The 12,500-nt window shown below is 44.9% G+C and overlaps 1 protein-coding gene across 8 annotated transcripts in view; it reads left to right on the top strand.

Moving 5' to 3' along the window:
* Positions 1-12,500, top strand: part of tp63 (tumor protein p63) — a 57,121-nt gene that overhangs the window by 13,767 nt on the left and 30,854 nt on the right. For 5 of the 8 annotated variants that reach the window (XM_062555785.1, XM_062555783.1, XM_062555782.1 and 2 more), the window contains exon 1: positions 9,455-9,654. The exons of the other annotated variants lie outside the window; for them this stretch is intronic. In XM_062555785.1, the coding sequence (XP_062411769.1) occupies positions 9,613-9,654 (42 nt within the window). In that variant the 5' untranslated portion in view covers positions 9,455-9,612. Of the gene's footprint in view, positions 1-9,454; positions 9,655-12,500 lie in introns of those variants that run through there. 8 annotated transcript variants of the gene reach the window in all.

The raw sequence follows: 12,500 nt of genomic DNA, 5'->3' as shown, positions 1-12,500 counted from the left end.
TGCAGATCACACCCATGTGACGCATAACAGTGTGTGGAGTTCTGCGGTAGCCGCTGATTCAGGGATGAATCTTGTCCATTCCCTGTTCTGACTTGGCACACAGTACAGGGTCTGAGGTGGATCACTTTCATACCTGCTGTTGCTTTTAAGGGACCCTGTTTGAAATCTCTCTCTCTCTCTTTCTCTCTTTCTCTCTCACTCGCTCCCTCCCTCTCTCTCTCTCTCTCTCTTTCACCCTCATCTCCATCATCTTTCTTGCGCATAGCTACAAGCTGAGTGATTCCATTAAGTTGTGCATCTCAACATGACAAAGCCTCTGGCAAACTTGCTATGCCCCCCCGCCCCCCAGCCTCTTCCCCAGATAATGACACAACGGTGGAGGTAAATACTAAAGTTGTCCGCATCGTCAACAGAGTCGTCTTAGGCGAGTGCGTTAGTGACCCTAATACACATCCTCAGTGTTTGTTTTAGTCTTTACCAGGGAGAGCACCGCGGTGATTCACGCTTCACTGGCTCCACTGAAAGCTGCTCCACCTGGTGATGACAGACTCACTGCAGAGGATGATTGCTTATTTAGATTAAGAGCCCAGTTTTTTGTTCTTTTCTCTGGAACAGTGGGGAGACAGACAGGCCATGCACAGGATTTATAATCGTGCTGTGTACAGTGATCCTCATGGGTGAGCTGGCCTGGACTGGGCTGGGCTCAGGGCCCTGACACACATTTTGGTTTTGTTCGGTTGAGTTCCTTTTAGGGTTGTTTTAGTCATGTTTTGTTTTGTTAGTTTTTTGTTTTATTATTATTATTTAAAGTCTGACTCTATGGGTTGGATTGGTAAGGTTTTAATTAGCCTGCATTGCTTTAGTTCAGTATGGTTTGCATTGATTTTATTTGTTTTGGTGTGGTAAAATGTAGCTTAGCACGATTTTCCATGAACTGGATTGGTGATGTTTATTTTGCCTCAGACTGGTCTGCCATGGTTACGTATGTATGCGTGGTTTAGTAGTATGTTGTATGGATTAATTGGGTTTGCCTTGTTTGGATTGGTTGGATTGGCCCTTTGTCTTTGTTCACGCATCTCCAGTTCTGGATTCAGACAGTAGTTGACTCAGCACCAGGTGATTACTGTAATTACAGTAAGAGCGGCCACTTCACCCAACCCTCTTAGCATCATGGGAAACATTTTTTTCCCACTCTCTACTCCAAATGCCCTCATTTTGAATGTCAAGATTAGAACCAGTTTCAATGATCGTGCAGTAATCTCTCCCAGCCTAGTCATCGGATTAGCAACTTGAATTTTTTTCCACCTCTTTCTTTGCCCCGTGGCAGGAGTCGTTCGCTCGTCTGTGAAGCGGTGTGATTTATTTACTCCCAGCCAGAGCTAGGGCTGTGCTGATGAGGCCGCGCCCTGCTCCTATACCACTCAAGTGAAAATCACACAGCGCTGAGCTGCCAAGATGCCCTACGGCATTAGTTGAACCTAAATGTATAAGCCCCCCCCCCCCCCCCCCTCCCATCCTCACTCTCTTGATACTTTATGATTTGGCTGAGGACCATGATGTACCTATGTTAGTTATGACAAGGGCCAGCCTGGAGCAATGTCAGGGTGAAGTCCCTTCGCTCAAGGGCAGAACAGTGGCATGGCAGCTGGGAAAGAATCGAACCCACAACACATCCAAAAGGTGTCTGGTCTGGTCTATTGAATAGAAGAATAGAATATATACTTTTTTGATCCCGTGAGGGAAATTAGTTTCTCTGCATTTAACATAATTTAACCGAATTAGTGAACACAGCACACACACAGTGAGGTGAATCACACACTAACCCAGAGCAGTGAGCTGCCATGCCCAACCAGCGGCGCTCGGGGAATATTGCATGCTAGCGCTACTCCTAGCCGTGCTCCACTGCACCACTGGAGGGTTTGGGCGGCTCCGAGTGCATAATATTCACGCTGCACATTTGTGGACTGCTGTCGCTCGCGCTGCTCGGTTGTTTGTGTCTGCGTTGGAGTGAGTGTGAGCCATGGGAAGCCCCTATGGCCCCTATCGCCGGTGGCCCTAATCGCTTCAATACGCCTCTCCATCTCTCACATGAAGTGTGTAGGCTCTCTCACACTGATGACAGTTGTGTGTGTGTGTGTGTGTGTGTGTGTGTGTGTGTGCGTGGTGGGAGTGGGAGGTAGGCATGCATGTATTTCTGTGTGTGTCGGGGGGGGGGGGGGGGGATTTCTGGCCTTATTATAAAGGCCAGATTTTAGGTGCAGGCAACCAAAGTGTGTGTATGTGTGTGTGTGTGTGTGTGTGTGTGTGTGTGTGTCTGTGTAGCATAAGAGAGAGAGTAGGTATACAGTATATGTGTGCTTGTGCTCATTTCGGGGTGGGGAAGTTTGTTCACCGCAGTGAGTGTTGTGAGAAAATGGCCCCCAGCGCTGAGGGAAAGAATGCTGTGCCCGTTAAACTGCTAAACTGTTAACAGCGCGTCCCAGCCACAGAGACCTGAGGAGGCCTCTGCTCAGTACTGCAGAATATTAGTGAGAAGGCCCCACTTCATATTCACATAGTCATTATCATATCTCTATACAGCTGCATCTCAAAAATGGTTATTGTCCTGACTAGACTGAGAGATTAAAGGGCTCAGGAAACTATTGCCGATGTTTGGACTGAATTAGTTGAGCTAGAGCAACATTTCTCGATTCTGGAGATTCTGGATTTTTTATTTTTGAGCTGTAAACTGTAGTAATCGATATTTAAAAACAAAAAAAGGCTTGGAATGTTTCCCTTTATGTGTAATGAAACTACATCAAATGTCAGTATGAATAAATTACGAAAAGAAATTAACTTTTCCATGATATTCTCACATTTTCTGAGATGCACCGGTACTTATGAAAAGCCCTATTAAGTGTACTAATTATAGCACTAATGCTAATTATCACGTAGGTACATAATAATGCATGAACTGTGCTTAATGCATGAACATGTTATTTATAGTTGTTTTTAAGGGTGATTGTGTTATTTGTTGTTGTATTTATTGCCTATTTATTGTGTCTGTGTTTTAGAGACCCACCTGTGGAGGCAAAGACAAATTTCCACTTTTGTGGACAATAAAGTTATATTGATAGTAGTAGTAGGTGTTATGAACTAATCCCACCAACCTAATGAGCTTCTGTTTCAATATATAAAAATGTAAAAAAATAATTGTTAAATGGTCGTTATTAAGCGGTTGACGAGCTATATAGGATATACCGCGCCCAGTCATAGGAATGCAATCTGTGGCTGGTGAAAATGAATGGCCTCTTCACAATTTTTTTTTGTTTTGTACTTGTTGACTTTTAGTAGCATTTTGATTCACAGGAAACTCCCTCGAAAACCATTGAATTGAAATGAATAGCCCATTTTCATATGCACGTTTACGTTTTGTGCTTACACCCAAATGTTAAGTTTAAGGAATTATGACATGAAATTCGGAGAAAATACGACACAGATAGCCCAATTCAAAATGCTTTATTTGTCTGCATAATGTGCGAGAGACAGGAGGCTGTTCTGGCCTTGAACCATGACAGAAAGACAGAATAATAAAGCTTTATTTGTAATAATAATACACTTTATTTGTATAACACCTACACAGAATGCAGCTCAAAGTGCAAAACACAATAATCGAAAGAAACAGTCATTTCTCTTTATTGCTGTGGCCGCTTATGATCCAATCACCAACATTTCAGTAATACTTACACACAGCACACACACACTACTAAGTTTTTTTTTAATGTCGGTGATTGGATCATAAGCATATACTGTATATGCTTTGTTTACAAATGCTCAGCCCCCGTCGATGTGGACTCAAAGCGGTTAGCCTTAGTAAGTGTTGTGATTATATGACTAAGACTAAGACCAAGACACTAAGATCTCTCTAAAGCACCAAGGCCAGTGCAGGAGGAAGGAGGAGCATTGTACAGCACGGCCACTGCCTATTACTGTAAGCAGTAAAGGCACTCTCTTTATGTTTGCTGTGCAGCTGTTGAGTTAAGTCTGCTTGTGGGAATATACAGATAGTGTGTGTGTGTGTGTGTGTGTGTGTCCTACTCATGGCTGGAGAAGGCTGACTTAAACGTGCGTCACAGCAGTTGTTTTTCTCATCTGTGTTTATCACTCCTCTCACTCGTATTTCCAGTGGTGGCAACTCTCAAAGCAGCATTTTTGCGGAGGAGGTTGATTGGCAACAGAAGCGTCAAATATGTGCTTTGTTAAACGACTAACTGACAAACTAAATAAATGGCAGATATCTTGTTATGTGACTCTACTTCTGCTCAATAATTGTCTTATTTCTTTGTTTGAGATGAGAGCCAAGGTAAACTATGCAATGTGCCCACAATTACTTCCAACCTGCCAAATTGTAATGCATCGGCCTCTCTCTTCTGAATAGGCAAATCCACCTGCACCTTGATGGAGCTCAGTGGTGTGATTGAGGCCCAGAGCAGCACTTCTCCAGCAGGCTTTTGTGCCTGTCACCTCGAGCTGTTGGGGCGAGGCCCACCTTCCTTTACTGATTTGCCCTTCAGCATTTCTTTGGTCTCATCAAAGTGTGTGTGTGTGTGTGTGTGTGTGTGTGTGTGAGAGTGTTTGTGTGTGTGTAGTCAGGCCTCATCAAAGTGTGAGCGTGTGTGTGTGTGTGTGTGGACCACTTTCATCAAAGGGAATAATTGTCTTCCCACAGGGCAGAATAGGTGACACAAATTTATACCCCACTCCCTCAAGTGAGCCAAATCCGCTGCCAAAATACCGGATTCAAATGTCAAAATCCCGGCTCTGCTTTTGGCTGTTTTATTTCCGTCCTCTCCAAGTAAAAGGCGCTTCATTTTCTCTGTAGTGGTGGACAGACAGACCTCACCCATTTTTAACTCGTCCCACGGCCTCTCAAAGGTGCCATTAAGGTATTTTATGGTGGCAGGGAAGAGGCCAGACTTTGATGCCTCCACTGGGTGACAGGCCTGCTGCCCAGAGATGGATGTGGCAGTGGGAGGCAGACGCCTCAGTGCCTGGCTACTGTGTGTGTGTGTGTCTGTGTGTGTGTGTGTGTGTGTGTGTGCGTGTGTGCATGCATGTGTGCGGCGTGCCTGCCTGTGTGTGTGTGTGTGTGTGTGTGTGTGTGTGTGCGTGTGTGCATGTGTGCGTGTGTGCATGTGTGCGTGTGTGTGTGTGTGTGTTGACCGCCGACTGAAGCTCTCCGTCAGCGTGCAGGGCAGGTGTCTGTCTCCCAACGCCAGTGGCCCGACACTCGATACCTTCCTAATCCCACAGGTCTTAGGGCAGCGGCCCATAAAAGTGACAAACAGACAGAAGGGAAGGAGCGCTTCTTTTGTCTGAGCTAAGAGTCAAAAAGTGCCAAAGAGTTTGTCGGAAACTTCCTCTTTCAACTTTTACAACTGCTGCTCTGCTGGAGGGGGTGGAAGAGGAGAGGAGAGGAGTTTTCTGATTTAGTCTCTCCAGCTCTCTGTCTCCTCTGTCTGTGCTATTAGTAATTATAAGACTTGTGTGACTCACAGCCAGAGAGAGAGAGAGAGAGAGAGAGAGAGAGAGAGAGATAGAGAGAGAGAGAGACCCCGTTTCCTCTCAAACCAACGAGGCTTGTCCTTCTAGGTTTGCCCTTTGGTGTGGCGGCTCACCGTGGCCTTGTAGACTGGACTCTGTCGTTTGAGCTTCATATGTTGACATCCATGACTGCAGCCATGACATTACACATGAATAAGATACAGTCAGAAGACATTTCTCAGTCCGTCGCCGCCTCCGCTCTAAACAGCAGCAACGCTGACGTCTGACACAGAAGAAGTGTGTGTCTGGTGTCGGGTTTCCCTCTCTGCACGGCAACTAGCAGCTAGGAACATCCACCATAATTACGCCCCCCCTCCCCTCATCCCCTGCCCCCCTCGCCTGGAGTGCCAAAGTGGGACAGTTATTGATGCATTTAATCCATTTTAATTTCCAAGTGTCACTCAAATCAAACCCTTTGTCCCACCACGGTAAATAACTTATTAGCGGGGCTGTGCCTCCCTGGAGGATTGGCTCTGGTCTTTTGAGGGGCTTATCCCCACCCCACCCCAGCCCACCCCATCACCCACGACTGTGCCGTAATTTGTGATTATTGGGTGGGTCAGGTTAGGGGGATCCGAGCCTTTGTGCTCCTGTGACCGTTGTCACCTGAGGCGGCCCTTGGAGACCGTCACTTTAACCCCCCACGACCTTTATGGGCCACCGTAAAATGGCCGTGTGGGGGGGGCTTTTAGATGTCCAGGAGTTTTACGGGCCTTGGCCACCCGCCCGCATCGTAGAGTTGGTGCTGAAAAGAACACACTCCACTAAACTTGTTGTAAAGTCATGATTTTGTTTGCTCTGTAAGCTGAATGAAGCTTCAACGAATGACTGCACAGGAGTGTATTGTTGTGTATCGTACAACTGTCAGGTCTGGTTAAACTATTTATTGATTTCTGATTGGACGAAAGGCCTCTGGCTGAGGCACAGCCATGGCAATATCTGCCACAACGCCACTCTCACTTGTGCCATGTTACTTAATTAGGTCTATAAACACTTATGCATATGCATAGATCAATACTGCTTGATATACGCTATTTGATTCCTTAGTACAAATCAAGTCTCATCATGAATCAAATTTCTGAATAGTTTAGTCTGAAAATTTTATATAAATTTACAGTTCAAGGGTAAAGGATACAGCGTCTTTTCATATATGCAAACACGCACACACACACACACACACCTACGCTTACACAACAGTCAGCATTTGGATGTATGAACAGTCAGGTGCTCTTGCACACATATTGCTTCAAACATTTGAGGAACTTCTTCATACTGTTTGTAGTAGTAGACCTAAATCATTTTCTTATGTGTTTCTTTTGAATGAATTTGTTTACCTGTAGCTGAATTAATCAATATCAAAGTGCATTGTCATCGGTCCCAATGCAATAATCGCAGACAGAGCCCTTTGACTGTGCTTCAGAGACACACATGGCAGACGAGGTGCTTCTGTAACAGAAGCGGCACCCTGCTGGGACTCCAACAATACCTGCTCTAACTAGCATTCAACATCACTGCCAATGTTGTTTTAACGTAATTAGAAGTTTGTTTAGCTTGCCTAATTGTCCGCTTCAAAAGGACACCTGAGGTCTGCATGAGGGTTGGCCGGCATTGCTGTGGTGGACACAGGGAAGGTGTGTGTGTGTGTGTGTGTGTGTGTGTGTGTGCTCATGAGGAATTCTTCCACTGCTAGGCTGACACACACACACACACATATACAAACACACACACACACACACACACACACACACACACACACACACACACACACCTTGGACAAAAGGCGCCCTCAGGGTCCTGGCCTGGGTGTTGGCCCCTGATTGGAGACGATGGTGGTGAACCAAGGGTGCCGCCTCACCTCAGTCTCCGATCTTTAACTGCCCCCAACCCACAACACCCCACCCCACCCCACCCCACCCCACCACACCCCACTCCATGTCCCCATCTTTGCCCTGTGGGGATATGTTTTCCCTTCAAGCCAGGGGTAATAGATTTTACCTCCTCCCAAAAAAGACTGACATGACTCGCCTCAAGCACCTACACTAAGATTGTGTGTGTAAGGATCAATGGTTACAGGAGGTTGTGCAGAACTTGCACAATCAGCATCTGAGTTTGAGTCCTGTTTGCATTTACAGTTGCATCTAAAAAATAGAATATCATGGAAAGGTTTGTATTGGCCTGTGATTTATTTCAAAAAGTGAAACTTTCATATAATCTAGATTCATTATTACACTTAGAGTGAAATGTTTCTAGCCTGTTTTATCTTATAATCTTGAATATTGTAATCTTGATGATAATAGTTAACAGCTCAAAATCCAATATCTCAAAACATTAGAATAAAGAATGCAAGAAACGCTTCTTCCTAAGATTTGAACACAAACCCATGCATGGGCAAAATACAGCATTCATTGCACTAAAAAAGCAGCTCTACTATTTTAAATAAACACAACACACAATCTATTTAATTACTCTTGAATATTTTCATTTGATTAATTATTCTTAATTCACAGAGCTCATGCTGTAACAACTGGCATTCACCCCAGGCGGAAGAGCGATGCAAACAATCGAAAAAATGACATCAAATGTTCTAAAAATGTTTTGTTTTTTTCCCCTTGCTCTCTGCGGACCACTTCAGTGTCGTGTCTAGCGTAGCCTGACTGTGCAGGATGACTATGCTGGGTGATTCATTTAGGCAACTCATTTGGGTTTGGTTTCTTAGGAGGGACGCTTCGTAGACCTTCCCCAAGCCAGACACCACAGCACGTTCATACGCCGCGTCTGGTCAGTTCCGTTCCCGCGGCGGGAGGCTCCTGTTGTCCCTGCCGAGGTCCTTCTGGCCAGATTAAGATAAACACAGAAGAATGATGACAAAGGGGGGCAGGATTGGCTAGCTGAATTCACATTCATTTGGCCCAAACACATCTACACAAGTCATCTCTGATAGATACAAGCAGTCTAGCGCCGGCCCTTTGTCTGCTGCTCGGGGCCCCAATGAGGCTGGAGAGAAGAGAGGAGAGAGGCTTATTCTTATGGAAACCAGAGCCACGCTAAGCTAGATGGCTCCCTGGCCCCTACTCTACTCTACTCCACTCTACTGTGCTCTGCTCTGCTCCCTGCAACCAGACTCCACGCCATTTTTGTTAAGACTTTAGGCCCTCGCTAAGACTTCTTAATGCAAAGCAATGGCCAGAGCGGCGGCCGAATGTGATCTCTGGGCTACAGCGGGAGTGTTCTCGGCTTTAACACTGACGTTCGGTAGTGTCCTTTTTCACGATGACTCAAGTTTAGTTATTTTCTATTTCCTTATGTGAAATAACAGCCCTTTCTCAAAGAGGCAGCACATCTGCAAGGTGTGTCATAGTTCTATGGAGGTGTTTGACGGTAATTCCTCTGGTGAAGTTTTTTGATGTAACTCTTTGAAGTAACTTTTCCATTTTGCTCTCCAAAATATTCTGTTATTCAGTTCAGCTCTGATAATTAATTAAGATGTGATCACATTTACGAGATTTCACACTAAATCTCTCCCCATTTCTTATATTTTGACCGCTGTCAAAGCATAAATAACGCAAATTAATTTAAAAACCATTAGTGCGGTGGACAGCAAGCGTCTCTGCAAAAGCAGACGACCATGGACAGAGAGGAGACGTAGAGCCAAAAATTTGCATTTTGGAGCGTAACTCAGGCATTAAGTGCTCAGCTCACTGCAAGGCTCCTCCAGTCCTTTTCCTCAAGAGAAGACAGCAGGAGACAGCACTCCTCCACAGAACTGGGTGTGGATTCAGGTATTGGACAGGTAGCTCCTGAGGGCCCTCCCCTTTGGCTGTCCCCAGTATATAGAGCTTCTCCTGAGAATTCCTATAGAGACTCTAGCTCCCCCATAGACCCCCTTGTCCCATTCTGTTCTCTTCCTCCTTCGCATCCCCCCTTTAACGCCTTCGGCCCATCGCGAGTTCATAACGGGAAAACACAGGCGAAAGAACCCTGGAGCCGGTGGAACAAACAGCCGCAGCTCTGCTCAACCTCAGTGCCAATATGTTGTACCTGGAGACCACCCCATCGGCCTCCTACAGTGAGGTAAGGCCAGTCGGAGACCAGTCCATAGCACCTCACCGACTATGGTGATGCTGCTCTGTTGCCCATTCACAGCTCTTAGGCACCCGTGGGCCCTTACGACCCACACAGTGGGACAGCATGATAGGCCTTTAGTTGGCATTGTGTTGGGACTGATGTGTGTGTGCTTTGATTTTCGTGTGACATTTTGTTTAATTAGATCTGTGTGGTGCAGTGTTGGGAGTAAATTCTTCTTTTTTTCTTGTAAAGTTGAGTCGTACCATCTTCGTCTTCATTTTTCAAAAAGAAAAGGGGGGAAAAAGGGGGCAGCAAACTTTAGGCGGCATCTCGAGTGTTTGTTTTCCAGTCAGTGGCGCTGAATGTGTTTGCTATAGTCAAGAGAGTAGGGGAATGTCAACACTTCAGCCATTGTCTCTCGCTTCTGCTTTTTTTTTTTTTTTTTTTTGCTTTGTCTGTAAAATGGCCGATGTGTGTTTCCTTGGCTCTGGCGCTGGTGCTGGCTCTCCATCATTAGAGGGATATCACATGATAAGGATTCAGTCCTCAGGATTCATAGCTTGCGTAAATTTGGACTTTTCTATGTTGGAATTGTTTTGGCTGGGTGCAGCTCGATTTCGAAATCGACGTCAATTTCGCTTTGTTTATTTTTGCCCTCTGTTGATGTAGATGTTGTGTTTGTCTCAGGTAACTGGGTAAATGATGTAGTTTTGTGTGTGATTGACAAGGTTATTTATATAGGAGAAACAGCCTTTGATCCCAGAGACCATCTGTAGCGCCCATAAAACTAGTGGTGTTCAAGAGGAGACGAATGACAGTGTTTTCAGATTTATAATTGCAGCTGTGGACAACTATGCAAGTGGGTCTCAGTCAGCCCTCCAAGCTAAAAACGGCCTTATGGGCCGACACTCAAAACAGATGTTTGCATTGAACTGTGTACATGTTAGGGAAAAAACTGAAGACAGTCTAACGTCATATATATATATATATCTAACATTGGAATTTTACATTTTACAGACTAGTTTGTTACAAACAGGATATAAAAGTTTGTTGAGATCTCTTTCCACTGTGCCATGAAATGGAGTTGGGAATTATGCATTGTGTGGGAAGGTGATGTGTTGGTTATTCATGTATGTGAATGGGTGTGATAACTAGTGGAGAGAGGATAGAGATGTTGAAAGTGGGCCATATGGGTGATATTGTTGTTGGTTGGGTCACCTTGTTAATGGCAACATTTGAAGAATTCATTTGCAAAAACAGATGACTCCATTTTTATTTAAAAATCATTTTTTCAATAGAATTTTTATTGTGCATTCCAGGTTATTCATCAAACAGTAACGTGAAGTTCACAATTTAAAAAAGCGAATTATTGCTGTATACAAATTTGTATAGCGAATTGAAATAGCATTTGCCAGTTTTTGCTAACAAAGTCTTGATTTATTATTGTACAACTCAGCATAAAAGTTAAATAGATTTCTGGATCATTCCGTTCCTCCTGGATCATCTTTTTTGTTTCTGTAGCATTTCCAACCTCCTCTCCTTGGTTTCTGAGTGTAGACCCATTCAATCTGTTTCTAGAGGGCTTCCAGTTGAAACATTCAAAACCAATGCAGATGCTTTGACATGAGAATAAATCGGCCCTCGGCATAATGCTCTGCAGAATGTTCTTTTTAAATTATTTGTTTTTTAATAACTTTTTTGTTTGTCCATTTGTTCAGTGTTGTTTTCTATGCCACTGGAAATGCCTTAGGGATTGCATGTGTTTGTATATGCAGTTGAAATGATCTATAATGCTAGCCATTTGTCACAGTAGAATGTAGTAGAATTCAAAACATGGAGAGCCTTAGCATTTACATTTGCAACTTTGACAGTCATTTCACAAGCACATGTAGCACAAAGCAAGCAAGGAAAGCACAGTGTCTTGGTTAGTTCCCTCTTTTCCTCAATAGAGCATTGAGGGCAAATCCCTTCAGGAGTTACCCATGCTTTGATATTCTGTGCTGGATTTGGACTGTGCTGGGAGCTGCTTGTTCCCCAGAAAAGCCCTCCATTCCTGGTTGGCAGGTGGTTGTTCTGCCTGACACCAAGACTTGCTGTCTTTTGGCACAAAGCTATTGTCAACACATTGTTAGATGACCTGTGTGTGTGTGTGTGTGTGTGTGTGTGTGTGTGTGTGTGTGTGTGTGTGTGTGTGTGTGTGTGTGTGTGTGTGTGTGTGTGTGTGTGTGTGTGTGTGTGTGTGAGACAACACAGTCCACTCACACACACACACACCACACCCCCTAAAAAGTCTCAGGTAACCCCTCTAAAGTCCAGATTGTTTGATTAATGCTCTGCAGTATCTGAGCTCTAAAATGAGGGTAGGGGGGGTTGTTTGGTATAGTAAGCGGAGACATGCTGGTGGAAGGCAATCAGTGCGGATATTCTGACTGTTGGATAAAGATAGATAGTGAGGAAGTCCAGAAGTATGACGTAGAAGAGCATCATAATAACACCCACCAGACATTCTCTATGTATAAACAGTGTTATAAAGTATGGCTACTGGGAAATCTTCAGCCGCACAGCGAGCAGTGTTGTACGTTCTTTTTGCTCCCTGGGAGAATGAGAGAAAGGTGTTGTGGATGTTTTCAGCTGGTCGTTTCTCAGATGACAGGGCGACTGCAGGTGTGCAGGGTCAGCCTTTTAAGTCAGAGTGCTGGGGTGCTGTCAGCCGTGTCCTCCTCTCCCTCACACACACTCGCACACACACACACACACCATCACACCATCACCACCACGCTGTGGTCGGACACAGATCGGGTTCTAACCCCCCCCCCACGGACCCCTTGGTGAAAGGCGTCTGGAGTCACCAT

Source organism: Sardina pilchardus, chromosome 15 (assembly GCF_963854185.1).
Source record: "Sardina pilchardus chromosome 15, fSarPil1.1, whole genome shotgun sequence".
Taxonomy (NCBI): Eukaryota; Metazoa; Chordata; class Actinopteri; order Clupeiformes; family Clupeidae; genus Sardina; species Sardina pilchardus.
This window is presented reverse-complemented; position numbering and strand designations above follow the sequence as displayed.